Source organism: Ptiloglossa arizonensis, chromosome 11 (assembly GCF_051014685.1).
Source record: "Ptiloglossa arizonensis isolate GNS036 chromosome 11, iyPtiAriz1_principal, whole genome shotgun sequence".
Lineage (NCBI taxonomy): Eukaryota > Metazoa > Arthropoda > Insecta > Hymenoptera > Colletidae > Ptiloglossa > Ptiloglossa arizonensis.
In genome coordinates this window covers 14,330,930-14,351,677 of record NC_135058.1, presented here as the reverse complement: position 1 = coordinate 14,351,677, position 20,748 = coordinate 14,330,930, and the positions used below count along the sequence as shown (strand labels likewise).

At 41.3% G+C, this 20,748-nt stretch overlaps 1 protein-coding gene across 11 annotated transcripts in view; it reads right to left on the bottom strand.

Annotated features, from left to right (window-relative positions):
* Ten-a (Teneurin-a transmembrane protein) overlaps positions 1–20,748 on the bottom strand; it is a 990,045-nt gene that overhangs the window by 13,233 nt on the left and 956,064 nt on the right. For 10 of the 11 annotated variants that reach the window (XM_076323558.1, XM_076323557.1, XM_076323560.1 and 7 more), the window contains 6 exons: positions 18,719–18,983; positions 16,164–16,294; positions 15,271–15,417; positions 13,919–14,126; positions 7,067–7,093; positions 1,659–1,778 (listed from right to left, as the gene is read on the bottom strand). In XM_076323558.1, coding sequence (XP_076179673.1) covers positions 1,659–1,778; positions 7,067–7,093; positions 13,919–14,126; positions 15,271–15,417; positions 16,164–16,294; positions 18,719–18,983 — 898 coding nt within the window. The remainder of the gene's footprint in view (positions 1–1,658; positions 1,779–7,066; positions 7,094–13,918; positions 14,127–15,270; positions 15,418–16,163; positions 16,295–18,718; positions 18,984–20,748) is intronic. The other variant, XM_076323562.1, reaches the window with a different exon arrangement.

Genomic DNA, 20,748 nt, shown 5'->3' with positions numbered 1-20,748 from the left:
AAAAATCACGTGGGAGTATACCAATTGTAAAATTTAACATTCGAATTTGGAGCTTTAATTCTTTGCATATTGCGAATAGAGGACCTCAAATTGGAAGAACGCACGTTAAAGGTCCTTTGACTTATTACTTGAGCTCTTGAACTTGAACTATTTGTTAATGAGTTTTGAAAGAAATTAAACTCGAATTCAATAAACTTTATATAATAAATTGTAAATAAATTAAATTAGTTAACAATATTAATAAATACAGGTTCGAATTTTAATTGTTTCTAAACTGTAAATCATTTCTGTTACTAATTTGCATCATATTTGTATCTTCTTACAACGAATATTTACCATTTCCATGAAATTTTGCAGATAAGTGGAGTAGCCGAAAATAAGGGAGACGTACATCTTTATAACTGCGGTAATTCAAGCTTAAGGGATGAAATTACCCTCCGAAGTTTTACCTCCCTGATATCTTGAAATATATTCATGATACAAGGACAATTTTCATACAAATGTTTCCCGAAATTTATGAAATAAATTATTTTTATCGACCATGTGAACGAAGTTAGCAATATTTTTGCAAAAAACAAGGAAGTGTGTTATTTTTATTCCGAATGATTTCTTATACATTTTTTTTCAATTTTATTAGTCCGTGCTGTATGTTATTTTCCGTCAAAGATCATAAAACACTTGTGTAAAAAAACTTTCTTGCATCTGTAATAGATTTCGAGATAACATCAGATGGGGTGAAACTCCAGAGGGTAATTTCATCCCTTGAACTTGAGTCATCGCAGCTGAAAGAGTAGGCCTGTTCTTTATTTTAGGCTGTTCTAAAATTCTACAAAATGTTATCAATATTAAGTAGGGTAATGTATTTAAATGAACGATATACGCATCGAATATCTGTGATGAATTTCATCAGGCATTTTCACTTTACAATTTGACAACAATGCCCAGATTCATCAATCCTTTCCTGTTTATTTGTACCCATCAATTTAAAAACACTCTGTATAGATAGAGTAAAAAAGAACCAGCCAATCAGTCCGGTCGATCGATCAATCTTTCTGTTTCCAGAATAACAACTGTAATCGAATGTACTATTCTGCGCACTATAAATTGAGGATTGAATATTGTTAATTTTATTTTTCTAACTTTAATAGGTTACGTTTATTACACAACGAAGTATTGAATATTTTATCAAACGATCAACTCGTTTGAGTGGACAATTCTTCAATTATTTTGAGTAGTGTGTATACAGTATCGGACAAATAGTTTTAAACGAGACAATAAAAAAATCTATATTTGCGTCAAATCAACGATTCAGTGACAACTTGATAATTATTTAATACACGACTCTCAAGTTTTGCATCATTTAGATGCTATAGCTCTAAAGAATACCTCTGAGAGATTTCCACGATGCGAACACTATATCAATACGAGTCACCTACACTTTATCAATACGAGTCACCTACACTATATCAATACGTGTCATCTACACGATAGTAATACGAGTCACCTACACGATAAGAAATCCCGATGAACCGTCCCGTGAAATAACCATTCCGAAAAGTTCTCGTCGTTGAATACTGAGTTCCACCCGGAGGCGTTCATTTCAGTTATAACGATACTATACGTTTAAAACGAAAGAGGAGAAAGAAAATGTTACTTACCATCCGTCGGCTCTGGTCAACGTGAATCCGAAGCGAGAGTCCCTGTCCACGGATACTCTGATGCCTACTATTCCGATCCCTTGCTCGGTCACAACTTGGCCTCGCATCACCGCCACACGACTGTTACAAATCAAAGATATATCGAGGCCTCTCGAAGTTGGATCGTATCGTTGATCCGTCGCACCGCGGAACGCTGATTCGAAACTCCCGCGTCGTAAAATTTGAAAAAGAAAAAAATCCGCGCGCGAGATAAAGAAAGAGAGAGAGAGAGAGAGAGAGAGAGAGAGAGCGATGAAAAACAATCGAATGCATCTACAAGCGTACACGCGACAAAACTAACGCCGGAGGGGTGCCGGACAAAGATCGAATAATCAATTCAACTGAACCTAACCTCTCTCTCTCTGGTCGTGCAACGTATATCCTAAGGCACGGACGGCTAGCGCGAACAATCGATTCCGTCTGTCAAATCAGCTTCCGCGGTCAACGGTTCAATGCGATCCAATATTCTCACTTCGCTGCCAATACGATCCGCGTACTCCATTGGTGGGCCGGCGTGCGCGTTGGCTCGCGCGAGAGGAGCCAATGCCTACGGTCGAATCGGGAAACGATACAAATTGATTTTACAAACGCGGGGGGAGGGGGGAATAATGCCGTGTATCGGCAGCGAGGCGGGAACATATTTCTCTGTTTGTTCATTCACTTTTTTTTTGTCTTTTTTCTTTTTTTTTTTTGTTTTTTGTCTGTGGATACTGTTTTGGATTTTCGAGCACTGTCTTTCGGGCCGGGCTGGGGGTTGGGGTTGCGGGGGGAGAGTGAAAAGAAGAAGATCATTCGGCAAAAAAAGAACGATCGTCCCGAGGCAGGTAGATAAAGGGGCAGGGGGCGGGGCGGTTATGGGTTTGGTACTTTCGTGAGAGTAGAACGCATGCATATATATCATGTAATAGATACGTAATAGGCGTAATGAAAAAGTATGGTACGTAATAAATCTCAGGGCTGGATTATCTGCGATATATAAAGTTGGAGTATGTTAAGCTGAATATTTTAAGCGATCTGTGTAGTGCTGAATATAATGAGATCGATGTAGGTAGGTAGATAATAATAATAATAATAATAATAACAATAATAATAATATTATTATATATATATGTATATATTTATATAAATATATGTGCATTGTATATATTTATATATATATACACAGAATATGTGGTGTAACGCGCGCATACGTACGCAGCCTGTCACAGTGCCTTTCTTTTGAATAACAGTGACGCCTGTAAACAAGATAAATATACACGGTGATACTTAGTCGCGTGTCAACGCCTCAAGCGAATCTGGAGTAAAAAAACAACGAACACGCGATACGTAGGTAAGTTGTACAAGCTTGTACGCTTCTCGGACCGCGACGAATTTAAAAGACCCGCGCAAAGCGAGCTACGGGTGCGCGTCCTAACCTCATTTCGGCGCTGTGTACTTCCGGTTAATTCGCCAATGAAAACGTTCGCACGGATACGCGCAGCGAAGGAATCACGAGAGAAAATTGCAATCGGTGAACGATGCACGATGATTCGTATTTCCGAATAAATGTTACTGATTTTTCATCTATCGATCTTTCATTTCGATCTACTCGCTTTCTTGGGAAACTAATAAAATATTCCAAGTCGTTCGCGAGAATGCTTCGAGAAAAAAAATACTGTCGAAGAATTAACAATTAATTGGTTTAAAATATATATTTTTCGCGTTCGCAGGATTGCCACGTTCTCAAATTACAAAAATTGCATATTATTGGCAGTGAACTGTTTTTACCAATGGTCTTTAGCATTAGTTTTTATTCGTTTATAAGATACCTTGACTTTCTTTAGCGCGAGTCCAAAATTGAAAAGGTGGCAACCTAATGTGCATCTTTGCACAACATTGTACAAATAAAAGGAATTTTAATTTTTCTATTCTTCTAAAGATAAAACAAAGTATTAAAACGAAAGGTAAAGAGAAAATTAATCCCGTTAGTTGATATAAATGTAGAACGCTCTGATTGAATTGTTAAAATTGCCAGAATGTAAGATTTTATATCAAATTTTGTACTTATCGTTTTCGTGTGGATCCAGTATTGCTTCTTACTACTATCTTTCTTGACGAGTACGAAAGATTCTTGCACGAAGATATATATTTACCATTCGACGTTACAAAGAATTTGGCGCTACACGGACAGTGATGGTAATCGATTGCGTCTTATAGTCCTCCGCTGTTAGAAACTCGTCGCAACTCGACGAACGTAACCTGTACACCTTACACAATTAACATAACGTTTCATTTCCCGCTTGGTGTTACGGATATACCCGCTAAATATTAACAAGCAACTAAGAATCACCTTGTTTTGGAAAAATAAATTAGAGACCGTGTGTAATAGGCTGCATAGATGCGTTCGGTATGTAGATATATAAATATATTCATCGGTCCCTAAGGGATTGCATATGGGGGCATGACTCGTTCTTGGAGGATCGCACATATTTCCCCGTTAAAAGATCGATTCGTGTACGAACGATCGTCGGGATCGTCGTTAATCGTGACGTCGTACCGGAAAGCGAGCACGGCCGCGGATTTCCGGTTACGCGCACCGTGCCACCGTTCGTCGGGTGACTTGGGGATCAAACAACGTGACGGGGTGCTGATCCTCCAAGTACGAGCACAGCAAGGTGGCAGGCACAGTCGTCACTACTGGTAAGTTCAAACCATAGTGAATGGTTAAACAAAGAAAAGGAAACGTAAGAGTCAACCAATCGAAAGAATGAAACGGAAAAATAGAGAACGGATGCGTAATTAACGGTCTCAAACACACCGAGATCTCGAAGGCAGCAGACACCAAACCTATACATATATATATCTCCGTTTCTCTACATATATACATATGTATGGTTCGTACGATGGAAAATGAAGAAAATAAAAAGAGAACGGACGGTGTCTCGGTAAAGAGAGAGAAATCGCGCGATACTCCGACGCAATATGCCGATTATCTGTCTCTCTCTCTCTTTTTTTTTTTTCTCTGTTTCGTTTCTCTTCTCGCTTCGGATACGGTACATCAGATCTTTTCGTGCCTTCTTTTCGTCTTTCGCGTGTTCCTTCGGGTGTCACAGAGACCCTCCTCTTTTCTCTTGTTTGCGATTTTTTCTCGTCTGTTGTTAGTTTTCCTCTTTTACTTTACTTTTTTTTTTTTTATTTTTTTTGATTTCGGATTTTGGTTCTACTATTCCCGCGCGCGATCCCGTACAGAGACATCTCTCTTCTGCGCGCTCCGAGCGCCGGTCGGATCTGTCGTACCGACGCGAACCGAGCACCGATTGGATCTGTCGTACCGACGCGAACCGAGCGTCGGTCGGATCTGCCGTACCGACGCGAAAGCGAGTAACTTTCGTACCAACGCGGTGATCTGACTGAATCGAATTTTTTTTAAAAAGAGGGTTGTCGTGTTTTTGGTATATGATACACTTTCGGTGGGTAGATAGCACGGATCGGTTCAAGACAGACACAGGGCTTTGGTGTACGGGGTTGTTGGCACATTATAAGACAGGTGATAACAGACGTAGACAAGGGACAAGGAGGGATGGTCCTTTCGGGTCCTTTCATGATCATCTTCTTCATCATCATTATCATTATCATTTTCATCACGATCATTATCATCATCATCATCATTATTATCATTATCATCATCATCATCATTACCATCATCATCATCATCGTCGTCGTCGTCGTCGTCGTCGTCACCATCATCATTATCATCATCATCATCATTATCATTATAATAATAATAACAATAATCATCATCATCATCATAATCATCATCATCATCATCGTCATCGTGTATAGAAAAGCTTTGGTACGGTTGTTCTCTGATTTCCGTAATTGCATACATGTTGCCGATCCGTCGGTTGAACGGAAGAAAAAAAAGACGTAACAAACACGTTTGCATTTTTTGTCATTCGCTGTTTGCGTTCTCTCCGTTATATATACACTCTGTTTGCGATTTTTATCGTTCTTAATATTCGTAATGCTTCGTAACGACGGAAAAGGAAATAGTTGAAGAAAAAAAAGGTTATGGAACGCAAGAGTCTTGGACGCAACAAGAGGCGCGCGATAAAGTCAGCGTTTCGTGTGAATGCTAGGGACAAGTTCACTAGAGACAAATTCGAGACAATGGGGGGGTGTACGTACATAAAAATGCAAGCCTGGCAACACAAAACAACACAAGACCAGGTATATATATATATCGTATCGTATAAATACACGATTCTCAAACATACTAGAGCCATTTTACGGGGGTAGATGTAGTAGCTAACTCAACGCTAAGGGACGAGAAGACAATACATAACAGAAACAATAAAAGAATAGACGGGAGGAGACGGCGGGGGAGACAACATACCGACGACATATCACAGATAACACAGAGACAATTCGTACGATTGTAGTTTTTAATGTAGGTGTGAAGAGGGTCAGCTGGCTGCGGCTTCGTTCACGGCTGGGTCGTACTAGCAAACACGGTCAAACACGGTCAAATACGATCAAACGCTGTTAAATCTCTATAATCGCCATTAAACTATAAAAATTAGGACACAACCGATAATTTAATTTGACGAAATGTTCGTATTTGGGGCAAGAAAAGTGTAAAGTCTGTTTGAGAAAGTTTGAGGACATGGTCGGGGGACGTTAGACTCGATACAGTTGTTTATTAAATGCTAGGCTCTACCGTGGCGTTATTTGTTCTATATTTTCGCGAATAAAGATAATTTTTTCATTTAAAAAATAAAAAAAAAACCAACCTACGCGCGAAACGCAGCCATCGGGCCCAAGAACGACAGAAACAGTTACACAGGTAAGAAAGGTAAGTACAGGAAGAAAAAGAGAGAGAGAGAGAGAGAGAGAGAGAGAGAGAGAGAGAGAGAATGAGTGAGCGAAAGAGAGCAGTAGAACCAAACAAAGTACAAAGAGAACACGAGACAGCGATTGAAAAATAGATCGGAGAGTCGAGGGAAAGGGGGGGGGGGGGGGTTTGGAACGAGTCGAATAAGCAAGAATTATGATCAAACATTGGCGGACATAACTGGCAAACATAAACGAATCGATGAACAGGCCGAATGAACGAGGACGAGGCGACAGGAAAGACAGACGACAGAGACAGAGAGAAAATGAAAACGGAAGAGAATAGATAGTTACAAAAACGCAGGCTAAAGGTAATAACATACGTATACATATATAGAATAGATAGATACATATACGGGACATACGAAAAAACATGTAAGATGAATGTACGAGCGAAACGAGCAATAGATGGTACTTTTTTTTTGTTTTTTTTTTTTTTTTTTTTTTTTGTTGTTTGGATTAATGAACGATTAGCGAGAGCTTGAGCTGCAACTTACCGCGGTGTAAAGGAACTCCAGAACGTACTACGTGTGGGAAAAAACCAACGAGAAGAAAGGGCGTTACCACGGTCACAGAACCCGCGTGTAGCGGGAAAAAAACGGACGCGCGTACGCAGCATTGAGCGAGCAATCGTTTCCATGATCAAGTCCCGTTCCGTTTCGTTCCGTTGTCCCGTTGAACGCGCGCGGAGAACCGATCGTAGAGACTCCGTCTCGCGGGTGATCCCCGGGCGGAGATCCGCCAGCAGCCACCGAGGCGCTAGACGGTGTTGCATCGCTTTGGCCTCGGTGTACCCCACCGCGATTACGTTTTCATCCCCCGACACCCCCAATCCCTTCCCACGTCGCGACATCGCCCACGGAATCGAGTGCTCCTCGCAATGTTTCGCACGCCGTTACAGAAACAATAGACGTAGACACACACTAAATCAAGCGTACCCATCACACACGCGGTCTTCGCCAGTCACGCCAACATGAACGCAGTCACCCGCAGACTCATCCAACATAGAGTGGTATACACGTGACAGACACAAGTTGGAAACTACGCACACAAATCACGTATATGATATACATGTATATATGTATATACAGAGTATGTATATATACATATATAATACAGAGAAAGAAAGATAGCGAGAAAGAGCGAGGGAGAGCTGGACTGGACCTGGTCCTCTCCTCTATCACCCAACGTCGGTGCACTACGTTAACGAGCCGTTTGTCGCTTTGTTTGGAATGCAACGTCTCGAGTCGAGTCAACCTTCTATCCGAGGGAATCGACGACCATCCGAAACGACACCGTTCGAGACGATCTCTCTTATCGCCAGTTGGCCCACCGCGAACAGAGGGGGGACCCGGACTGACAATGAGAGAAGATTCCATCGAACCGGCCGCCATGTCGGCGGACGATCTTCGGAATATTGATTACGGTGTCCGAGCGATCCCGATGCCAGCCTGAATTTCTGATTCACGGACCACGGGTATTTGTACTACGGTCGAGATTCCATTCTGGAGGGCCGGACCGTTTTCGTCCTGACAGACCCCGCGATAAGAATTCACGCCGCGAACGATCGATCGGCGATCCTCTTGTCCGTCTGTGGGAATTAGTTTTTCGTTTATTCGAGCGTACGTTTTCGGTGACGTGACTTTTTTTATCCGTTAGTTTCTTTTTAGTCTTTTCTCGCGGTCATTTTGCAAACTGTCGTCTTCCCGGTTGTACTTACGGTGGCGTGGAACTCAATTGGCCGTTCGATTGGCCTCTTCCCCCGTTATAAGTTTCGATAAGTATTCCACCTCCTCCATTCTCACGCTTTTCCATTTCGAGCACAGATGGCGGGACCTTTACGTTTGCGCCAGACGGGCAACTATTGGGTTGTTGGGAAAGTCGTTTCGTTTTCCAAAATGGAGAATATATAATTTAACAAAATGTTTACACACTCTAAAAAAATCGTGTTTCATTTTCACCAAAGAAAAAACGAAAGGACTTTCCGAACAACCTAATAGATAGGCAATATGGTGGGAGTAACCCATCGGTGACCTTGAGCGGCCAATTGAGTCCGGCGTGACTTCAGCGAGGCTGTTGCGTACACGTAGCGACAGCGTTCGGTAAAAACGACGCTGTATCGTGTGCCAATCGATCGAAGGTGAGGAAGAGCGTCTTCAAGGCGACGGCAAGGGTGCTCGGAAACGGTGATCAATACCATCGTGCGAGACGTCGCGAAACAACAGACACACAACAGGGACAAACAAACTTTTATCCCGCTCTCTCGACGTCTCTTTCTCAGACACAGACGGAACTGTCGTATATATATGCACAAAACGTGACACGCGGAGACGAACTCCTGGGAGGACGGACGCGCGCGCGCGCGAGAGCAAAGGAACCAGTAGTAGTAGTAGTAGTAGTAGCACGAGACAATTTCAAACTTGTGTCCACCATTTCTAGAAATAATTTTACTCGAGCGATCGAGTCGCGGCGTCGTCGTTCCTCTCTGTTCTCTCGTTTCTTTTTTTTCTGTTTTTTCATTTTTCTTTTCTTTTTTTCGGTGCTCTACAATTACACGAAAACAACGCGATCACCGGTTTTGAATCAACGTTCTTCGATCCCGTTTCCAACGATGCCGGGATTCGATCGCCCTCGTGCGCTTTATCTATGAATCTCCCTTTTTCTTTTTTTTTTTTTGCTTTTGGTAAACTGCTTAAACGAATGGCCGAAACAACTGTGGTGATCACAAGAATTTTGGAAAAAACGACACTTATATTTTTCTTTCTTTTCTTTTTTTCTGTGTTTTTTTCTTTTTTTTTTTTTTTTGCTTTCGCGTAACAGTTCGGAAGGTTAAAAGGTAGCTTGGTATTGCGCGCGCAGTTCGTGATAAAACAACAACATCGGTGCCTGGAACATGTAAAACTTTACGCGAGGCGAGAACTTAATCGAGATACGGAAAAAAGCGAGTCTCTCGAGCATTTTCTCCGTGTGCAGACTTTTTTCTTTGCGTTTCAGTAATATTTTTCTGTTTTTTTTTCCGTTTTCGGTTTTTTTTTTATTTTTTTTTTTTGGTATTTTTATTTTTTTTTTAGTTGTCGTTCAGTCTGTACGTAGAACGGAGCCTCTTTCGGTCTTCGGCTGTGGGGTGAATGGTGATCTGGTGGTGGCAAGGGTACACACAGAGGATAAACACTAGACAAAATACACGAATCCCCCGAAATGCGCTCGCAGCCGCTGGTGCGCCGTGGCCGCACGCGTCCTGAGCAAATCTTCATCAGTGTTGAACAAAGGCCGCTGACCATGGACGCGCGAATATGTTTTCCGCTCTTCGTGAAATTCGATTAAGAGTCACTTTGGTCGAGTTAATTATTTCGCGTCGCGAAAGTTACTTTAAAACAATTAGATTCGTTCCAGTGTTGCGAACTAAAGACGTTTAACGTTAAAAAGATTTTTACCTACGGAGGATCTATAGGAGATCACAATATTTCTCTGAAAAGTTAATGTACTATTTTTTTCTTCTAAAAATATAATGTACTACTCTCAGAAATTAATGTACAATTTTTCTACGCTTTTATCGCGTAGTTGTTAATCTTTCGAAGTTAAAATTCTCAAGGAAAGGACAACGTTAAGTTTTATACCTAAGTGGACCTAAGAGTGTGCAGCGATTTCTGTGAGGGTATCACTTTTTGGATTCGAGAAATGGTAATACGCAGAGTTCGTAATCCCGATGCTGGCCGATAGAGGGAACCGTTGAAAACTGGAACGAGTATTGTGAGGTACTCGGGACACGCTCGAGTGGGAGGGATAACCTTGGAGATACAAGCCGCTAAATGTGTTTTTCGCCACTTATTACAGGGTCTCATGGTGTGCAACACCTGCTCTGTACGATGTTCCCAGGTCCTTGATGGCACTTGTAAGCGAGCGTCGTAGCAAATATGCGTATCTTCTAACTGCAGTTAAACACTCGGTATATCAAGGGTTTACGTGTGAAAATTTACCAGATGAGTCAACGTCTGCTCTGGTAATATTTTAGGTTAGACGTTGCGTTTCTTGTTCAATGGAATTGTAAATGAATACAATATATATTATACTATTTTTTTCTTCGACAAATTGAGGAAAACAAATTTCATTTTTACACGCACAACTTTAGCTATATGTATTTTGAAAACGATTTGGTAGAGAGAGACAATACAAACTTGGATGCACGTAGGCTGTTATTACATTGTAAATTTTATAATTATAGTGGACGAATGCGCATATCTGCTACGGCGAAATAAGTGTCCCTAGTTACTCAAAAATACTTTTTTTATTTGTATCTTCACAAGAGTAATTCCAATGGATTGGCGCGCCTTTCCCGATTGAAAGGAGCCCAAACACGACCAGAATCGAACAATTTAGTCGATTCCGCGTAATTCAAAAAAATTTTTCATTTCTCTAAATCAAGATAGAATCGTCCGAATGTAGCCTTGTTTGGACTCATTTTTCTCGGGAAAATCACGCGATTGCGTTGAAAACATTTTTTCATCTTTCGAGACGTTACTGTAATCTTTAAAATTTATGCAAAATCGTTCTCCATATCCCAACTCTCGACACCCAAGTACACTACCATCTTCGTAGTCGCTTTATCAATTTTTATTTCGAAATAAAAAATATTACATTCGTTTTTTAAGTTGAATTCCTCTCTAGATTTTTCCACGATTTGTTCTCGAAGAGAGAACAGAAATCGTTGCTCACTCGTAAGTTCAAGATACTCTGCAGAACTGAACAGTGTCCTTTCCACGAACAGGGACTGCAGAAAATAATAATAATAATGTCCAACTATTCGATAGGTACTTCGAGTTTGCTGTCCAATACGTTCCATGGCTCAGACATTCGATAGAGTTGCAAGTAATTAACATTGGCGCGCACGTTAGGAAGCTCCTTTGATCGACAATGCTTCGGAGATGATCACTGACGCGTTTGGCATTCGGGGGAGGGAGGGGGTGAAACACGAGGAGTAGGATGGTCAGGGGGTTGGCAGGGTTGTCACCCACCGGGGGCTCTCTTGATAATTCAGCTGTCACGGATACACCGGATTGTTATTGGTATAGCGGTACAAGTTAATCTGATCGAATCTGTTTTCTTTCTCTTTTCTTTTTTTTTTTTTGGTTATCACTTTTTTTTATTTCTTTTTTTTTTCTATTTTACTTTTTTTTTTTTCTTTTTTTTTGCGTTCTATCAATCGAAAAGTTGCTCACGATGGGGAAAACGTGAATTCGGATCGTGTCACGGATCACTTTCCTCGCAGCGCTTGGATTCCAATCTTTCGTACTTTTGCCCCCGGAAAATGGAGAGAAATCAAAAGAAAAAATTTTCGGATTTCGTCCCTCGGAATCGAGCTGGCGCTATCCGTTTTCAGCGGCGTAACAGAACTCTCACCGTGTGAGCGCGACGCGTGTGACGGTTGTCGGTCGCATAATTTTTCCCATGCATAATCTTTCTTTCGTGACACGTCGTGTAAGAGAAACGCCGCGCGAAATCGCGCGAGACGACATCGGTAAACGAAACACCGCGGAACGAAAAATCTGAAACCGTCCGAAAGACGCGTATACGGAAGGTGTTCGTATTGGGAATATTTTCTGGTTGTTTCTTTTTTTTTTTTTAATTTTTTTTTTTTCTGTTCCTTTCGGGCTTTTCGTTTCGGTATTTTGCCCCATCGTGAAGCTTCGTCGGGAAAATGAAACACGCGCGAACAAACTGTTTAGCGAAACCATCGTGACCGTGTGCGCGCATCGTCTGTGCAATCGAACACGTCTGCGCTTCAATACCGATAGACAATGGTCTTTTCTGGTTTTTTGTAAACACATACTGCACATTTTTCGAGCGTTCTATTCACGGGCCGTGCCGTAATCGACGAACAAAAAAACTCATCGAATGAAATCAATGATTTGCGCATATCTCGTGGATGATAATAAACCGAGGAAAGTAACCGCGCGGTTCGACGCGGTTTGAAATTTTAAAAGGCCAAACTATGACACGCAGCTATTAATATATTACTTCGTTTTCTTTCGTTGAACGTCACATGTATCGGCGTATTGATCGATCGAGTCAGTCGTTGTTCCGATTCGGGTCGATTGTACAGTGTGAGACGTAACACCGGAGAAATCTTTGATCGTTCTGAAGATATGAAAATTCCTTAAACTTTTTAGAAATCTTGGATTTTTTGAACTTTTTAAAAATCTTGGAATACGATACTAACGATTGTTGGTAACTCTGATTTCTCACCAAAGAAAAGAATATTTATTGAAATTATCTGCTTGTTCAAATTGTCTCGATATTCTTTTCGATAAAGTGTTTAGGTTACGAGAAATATCTTCTTTAAATTTTTATAATCAAGATAAATTGAAATATTTTTCGATTAAATATTTTGTAACATTTAAGTCATAGATATCTTTTTCAGAGATACCCTGTATATTAGTCGTTTATGCTCTCAGAGAGTTAGGCAGGATCTGCTAGATGAGCCTTGTTGGATCGATAAATGTGTTTCGCGTTTTATTTTCGTAATATATATATATATAGAGTGAGATGCATAAGTCGCGAGTGAATATTAAAATGAATATTAATAACAAAAGAAGCGTCATTATACGAGAATAAAGTGCTTCTGGGAACCCATTTTTTCAGCAAATTTATTTCTTTGTACAAGAACGAGGTCAAGAAAATGACAAGCTCGGTAAGTTTGTTTTAAAAGGAATTGCACGGTTTTTAATATCCACAGTCCGCGCTTAAATATAATAAATTTAACGACCACACTCACTGGCGGTTTTCTCAGCTATTTTCATTCTTGATACTCGCATTTTAACCATTCAATTATTTAAATCACTGTAACTTTCTCTAAAAATATATTTCGATGTTACCAGTATTTTTGATAATATTTACTCGTCACGTTTCACGCGTCCGGCCCTTCGTATATTTCCGCGTTATTAAAAATTCTACCGTTATCGTCGACTATAAGTTTCAAATAAACCACCCCCCGATCGACATACGTATCCATTTTTGTTTCACTTCGTTATTAAAAATTCCTCACCGACGGTACCGCGAAACGAAGTGTCGAAAACATCGTCGATAAATTTCAGTCTTCAGAAACGTCACAGATACTCGCGTGTCCTCTTTATAAGTGCCTACGTACGCACCTCGATTAAAGTTTTTTCATTCTCGTTCGATCGATTCGTGTACGAATCTCTCTCAAAAGAAAAAGAAATTTCCGAATATCTCCGGGCAACGACTTGCTCGATCGCTTAAATATTATACTCTTAGATGTCGTAAAAATAAGGAACTAAGCTTTGTATATTATAATCACGGTAAACCGGGTAAAGTGAAGTGATCGATCTTACCTTTCGCTGTACTCGTTCATATGAGCGTAGCTTTGTACGCTGTTCTCCTCGACGAGGAATTTCACGCGCTGATAAAAGGACGCCGTGACGCTGGGTGGTTGTTTGCGGAGAAGAACGTCCACGGGATTATTACTAGTAAGGCACATGATATGCTCTGCGCAAGCTGCGTGCGAGCAACACTCGCTGTCAGAACAGTCCATCATGCCATCTGAGAAACATTACTTCTTAGAACACGTATCTCCCTTCACACCTTACGCTAACGTCGTTTACGCTTTTCGTCGTAGCGTATTCTTTGGTAATACGAGCGAAGAGCTTTTGATGGTTTCTTTTTGGAATAAAAGTAGAAGCATAGTTACAGTGGGGGGAGGGCGGGGCAGAAACCCAAGAGATACATTTTGGTAAAAGTTAGCTTGGAGTGGGTACGGCTTTTGATGGATTTAACGAAAAATAAAAGTAGAGATATAGTTATTAAAAAGTTAGGTTAGAGTAGGTGGTGTACCTTGGGTAATACGAGTGAACGGCTTTTAATGGATTAAAAAAAAAGAGAAAAAGGAAAGAAAATGAAAAATGAAAGTAGAAATGTAGTCACGAACGAAGAACAGAAATGGAAGAGCTACTTTTTCAGCGAAAGTTAGGTTAGGTTCCGTGGATTAATTGAAATAAGTTTCAACGTGTTGTATTGTACTGGGTGATTCGTAAATGCATCGTCAAGGCAAGTAGAAAACGTCGAATGAACGTAAAACGTGCGTATTACGATTTTTAAGTTGTTAAATATTATCGTGGTCTATATATTTATGCACTATTGATGCGTATTTATGAATCGCCTGTACGCACAGTTTATCGATTAAAATGAATGTATTCTATGCTTAATTTCTGAATAATACCGATTCTTCGACTATTAATGCAGCGCTGTGTAAGTAAAATAAGACTGTTTTAGTCGGCCAACTATAGCTGTCTCAGAATAAAATACCGATTAACAACACTTAAGCTGTCGATTCTCGAAAACACGACGTTTCGAGATCAATTAAATTCTTTCAAAGAAAATTTTACATTCTCACCGATAATATTTCGTAAGAATTTTGACTGTAATTATCAGATTAGTTCTTTGTATCGTAAAAAAAATTAAGTTGATATTGAAACGACATTGATATTCTTGTCCTGTCGAATACCATGATAAAAAATATAAAAAAATTTCCCTATATTCTAATTTTATAAAATATACCTCTTGATTGACAACACCAGTAATTTAGGTGTTGTCGATCTGCACTTATTTTGAGACACATTGTAGACATAATATGTACGAGGAAACTCGATAATTATCTCGTGTTGTTTAAAACTTTCTCGACACTCACCCTGATCGTTATCAATGAAATCGTTACACTCCATTTCGAGACGTATGCTGCAATCTCTGCCCGCCCAGCCGGTGGAGCACTCGCAACTATATTCACCGTCCTGCAAAGTGCAGAGTCCGTGGCGGCTGCAACCGTTTTCGCATCCGGCTATCAAGAAAGCAGAACGAATACTTTAATCCGTACTGTCACTGGACGATTAAAGCTAATTGAAAACCGATGTACTTTTCGTTACGGTTACTTGAACGGTGTACACGACGTTTCGGGGGAGGGAAATCTATTAGGCGAAGGTAAAACAAACGTACAGCGTTTAGGATACACGAAGGAGCAATTGAAATCCTTTTGACGAATCCTCGAACGACGATCAAACGAATATTATACAAATATTATATATATATTTGCTCGTGATTATTCTTTTTTTATTTCGCATTAGATTTGACCAAGTTTGTAAGTATTTTTTAGTAATAGAAAAAAAAACTTAATATTTCTTTCTTTACTAAAAATAGTAATTTGTACAATTTTTCTACTATCGAAGAATATTCATATTTTTTAAATATTACACAGTTGGAAGGGAATCGTACAGTACTAAACTCAATTTACATCGTTTATAGCTTTCGCTATTTCGACTTCTTTGAGATGTTACACTCATTTTCCGTGTAACTTTTACAGTACTATGTATATAAACTACATCGGTACGGTACGTACGGTGAACGCCCATAGGCGTAGCACGAACGCGACTACTTGATATCAGCACACAGCACGTGCTTCGCGGAGAAATGTCACAATTAACGTTAAAACGTCAAATAGAAATTCCGTTTCGGTGAAAGGGGTTGCAGATAAAAGAAACTATACCCACTACCAACAGAATCGCGATACTTTCGTTACGTTTCACTTACGCAGCGTGCAGTGTCGTCCGTTCCAACCTTGGCTGCATACGCAGGTGCCATTTTTGCACTGACCGTGTTCCGCGCAACGCGGATCGCACGGTTTCTGATCGCACTTGGTACCGGTCCAGTCGTCGTTGCACCTGAAAGTCGAAGTCCATCGGATTAATTGCATTCCTCCGCCCCCGACTTTCTTTCCGGCCCTACGCATTCTTCGGCTCGGAGGTCGTAAAACTTCGATTGGCCCGACTACGCGACAGAGATTCCGCAGGAAGAGGAGGAAGGAAAAAAAAAGGAAAGAAAGAAAGAAAGAAAAAAAGAAAAGAAGAAGGGACAAGCCTCTCGGTGTCAGGAAGCTTTATCGTCGAATGTAAAATTGATTCCCTCCGCCACCGACCCCTCATAGAGAACGGGACGGAAGAAAAGGGACGCGAGTTCGAGTTCTGGGTTCAGTTTCGAAGTTGCCCTCCCGCGGCGAAAAGTTTTTGCACTTAGAGGCTCTTTCACGGCGACTACCGGCCGATGGAACAAGAGGGAAGACGAGAGGCGTCAGCTTTAGAATATGAGAAAAGAGATCCTCTTTCGCGTCCTTGATTCTGACAAAGGGACGGTAGGAAGGGATGACGGTCCTTCGAGTCCGTGATAAGTTGGCCCCTCCCACCCCCCCCCCCGTTCCCCTTCCACGACGAACCTCCTAAGACAGAGCCTTTTTCTTGCAATTTTTCACCTTCTTAGCCCGAACTTTCGTGCCTCTGATCTCGCCCGGCAATTTAGCCATTTTTAGCGCATTCTTTCCCTCGTTCATCCCCTCGAATCTGCTACCAGTCAGGATTTTTTTCCGTTTTTCTTTTTCCTTCTTTTTTTCGGCCACCGCCGCGAACTTGTAGCGAAAAACCCGAATGCACTTTAGCGGAATTCCCACCGAGTCGACGAGATTCAATTAAACAAACGACATCTCGACGGTAGCAATTTGTCGACCGATTGGATAAAAGTCACGGTTGGAGAGTAAACGATGTCTCGGATAGATTGTTTCTTTAGGAGAGTTACGTTCACGCATGTGTCACGCGACAGCGAGACCACTTTCTATTTCTATGACGACTTTCGCGCTAACTTTGGTACGGGTACAGTTTCGAGAAAATATATTGACCGTTCAAGGTCATTAGATTACAATTTAATTACCACTATTGGTAATTAATACCAAGGAAGCTATTTTTCTATCGTATTCGCAATGATAGATATTATAGGTAAAAATGTTACCAACCTTACGACTTTGATATCTTTTTAGTAAAAAATGAAGGTTCTATAGAACTACCGTCTAACTTTACAAAAGATAACCTCCAAAACATCTCAAAAACATTTCTTCGACTAAGAAAATACTTGTAACATTCTCCCAGTTTAAGTGTCACTATTTCTTAACATTGTTCCTGGCAAGTGATCCTGACGAATCATAGCCAAAGGAATACGTCTCAACGTGGATTTTCTCTCTAGTAAAAACAGGAGCTCTTACAGTACCATCGTGTAACTTTATCGAGAAGTATCGTTCCTCCAATAAATTCATCTCCAATAAATTTGAGGCATACTTGTAACGTGCGCCAGTGTCCGCGAATACCAACGAAGACCCCGATCGAAATGTCGCTATTTTTTAGTATTATTCGTGGCAAGTGTTCCGGAAGCGTCTTAACCGAAGGAATTCGTTTCAACGTACACCTAGGTGTGCCACCTATCACCGACCACGGCTGATCCAATTTTTCCGCAAGCGCGCGAATAACGTCGCCGAAAAGCCAGGCTAGACGGGGTAAATCGTGGCCGAGATAAATTTCTCTGATCCGACGGGGCCGGCCAGCGGCTGGGGGTTGGGGGCAGGAGGGGGCTGAAGAGCGAGGGCCAGCGGACACATCACTTTTCTCATTCAATTCGGCGCGATGCGCGTTCGTATCCAGGTAACCCAATTCGCGGCAGCTCCCGCTGCAACGCCCACCAAGGACCCATAAAGAACGACAATACAAAAGACGAGCGGAAATATATAACGGGTGGTGCAAAATTAACTCCCCCGTTGGATAAAGCTGTCATTCTTTATTTTGACGTTCACTGCCATTTTTGTTTCGTTCAATTTCGAACCAGAGCGCGAGAATTAATCGCTGACAGAGAAGTAATACAGATCTCGAGAAACATTCTTCCAAGTCGATTACTTCCTCGTTTAGGTGATCTGCGTTTGATTATACAATCGCACTTTGGTCAGTTCTAAGTTTCTTTTCAAGAGGTTAACGAAAAGAAAGATTTACGCGAAGAGACTACAGACTCTCGATCGACGAAAGAACAATTTTGGATGAAAATTGATTAATAACAGAGAATTTATGCGGAGATACCGAAAGATGGATGTTTGGTCGAAGTTTGGAATATTGACGTACGAAAAATGTTAATATTGAATAAACCTATTAGAATCTCACGCGAGTGTTTTAATTTGTATTAAAGTTGCGAACGAATTGAATCGGGGAGTTAATTTTGACGTTGTACGTATATACAGTTATGTAACTAATAATATGTGTGCGTTTGCGGTGTGTACTGACTTGCAGAGACCCTGCTCGCAGGTTCCATGAGGTCCGCAATCGAGGCCGCAACTGGGCTGCGAGCAATCCACACCGGTCCAATGTCCCTCGCAGACACAGGTCGCGGATTCCAGGTCGTACGTGCCGTGATCCGAGCAACGGGGTAAACATTGGTACACCTGCTGATCGACCTGGTTGCACCTATCGCCCTGCCAGCCAGCCTTGCAGTAGCATTTGCCGGAAACGCAGACGCCGTGACCGCTGCAGTTGGGATCGGGACAATTGGCTGAAAAATGAAACGATTGTCTTTGTCAGGGACCAACGGAATCGACGGTATACATCATTGAACAAAGACATGCGTTCGTTTGGCTTCGAGTGTTTCAGACATCTGATTGTTCTAATCTATAGAGAACGCTTAAGTTGTTTATATACTCTTTCTAACACCGATACATTTAATTGACGATCGAAATGATTTATCGTACGTTTCATTGAGTCTACCCAAGGTTTCAGAGTACTGGTGGGAACGAATATAGCGATCTGTGCTTTTTTAATACGAGGAACTGTCATTTCCAAGAATATATACTTACGAAAACAAATTCTCTACCTGTGATTCACTTACTGTACCCTTGTTGGGTTCGAACATTTAAACAGGCTTTTTCCTGTGAGATAGCAATCTGTTGGCTACAGGATAATGTATACTACTTTCTGCTCACAATGTCTGGTCTCTTTGGAACACACCTGAACTTTTAGCGGCCAAAAAAGATCACTCCAGGCTAGTCTTGAATTGTTGGCACCAGAGGCAGTCAAAGGCACAATCATCTTGGCGCTCAGCAGTTTTTACGAGATCGCTATATTTGTTCCATCGACTACACTGTTCCAATCATTCGAGATACATAGGTTGCCTGTAGAGGGTTTCCAATTCAAATGAGAGTCTACCGAGTAGGATTACTACAGACGCTTCGAAACGTAGATACTCAAGATGTCTATATATGTCTCCTAATCCTAATACATGATCAATTGTATGGTTAATGGAATCGTATAGCTTTTGACGTATTACTCCAACCAATCGAAATACCCAACTTGCCTATACACGCTTCTTAATCCGTGTTGCATTAGTTTGTCTATAGAAACTTCGAATATCTATAGGTTGCCTATAGAGAGCCTATAATAGGATGATTGAAAAAAAGGGACTAAGACTTCAGGAGCTTATAATACTTACCCAAAGGAGTAAAGAATGTTTAAACAACATATGTTCTGCAATTGATTCTAAATCAACGTAGGTCCTACAATCCTTTCGGCGTAAAAGTAACGATTGTTATTTACGAACATTCTGTATCGCGAGTGGGTATGAACAAATTGAATACAAACAGAAGAATCAGTTTAGAAGTGGTATATGTCCGATGATCAATCGTACAGTTATTTAAGAGTCGCACCTTCGAGTCAGGTCGCACGATGTATAATACATCCGAGTGGCCGTGACGTTCTTAATTACTGAAGTACGTTAACAAATGACAGTTTCGTCAGTTCGAACGGCAACGAAACTGGACAGTCAGCTATCGGTACGAATGAAATAATCGAGGATCGTTTCTCGTTCAGCTAACCGTGTAATCGCGAGAAACGGGAGATTTCTTAACGTTGTTTTCAAGGCGTCTCTGAAGGAGGTCGCCTAGGTGGGCGGGGTGCCGGTGATTGCGCCCTGGGCGCCGACGAATGGGCCAACTTTTTAAATTATGGCATCGGAACAATTGCATTATTCCCGCGGATCCCAGCTGCCCCGGGGAAATTATGAAACTTAATTCCAAAGCGTCTCGGCGACGCGTAGCGTGGTGCCATCCTCCCATTCGTACCGCGCGGGACCGGTTATGTGTATACAGGCTGGGACGTTCGTTCGCCCGAGATGAGGGAAATTCCTCGTGGATTCTTCGCCCCGTTACGTATGCGTCGCGTTCATCGAACGAGATCACCGGTTCGCTGGTTTTTATTAGAACCGCGGGGACACCCCCGAGCTCTATTGATCGCCGATCGGAATTTTTGTAATATTTTAGTATAGT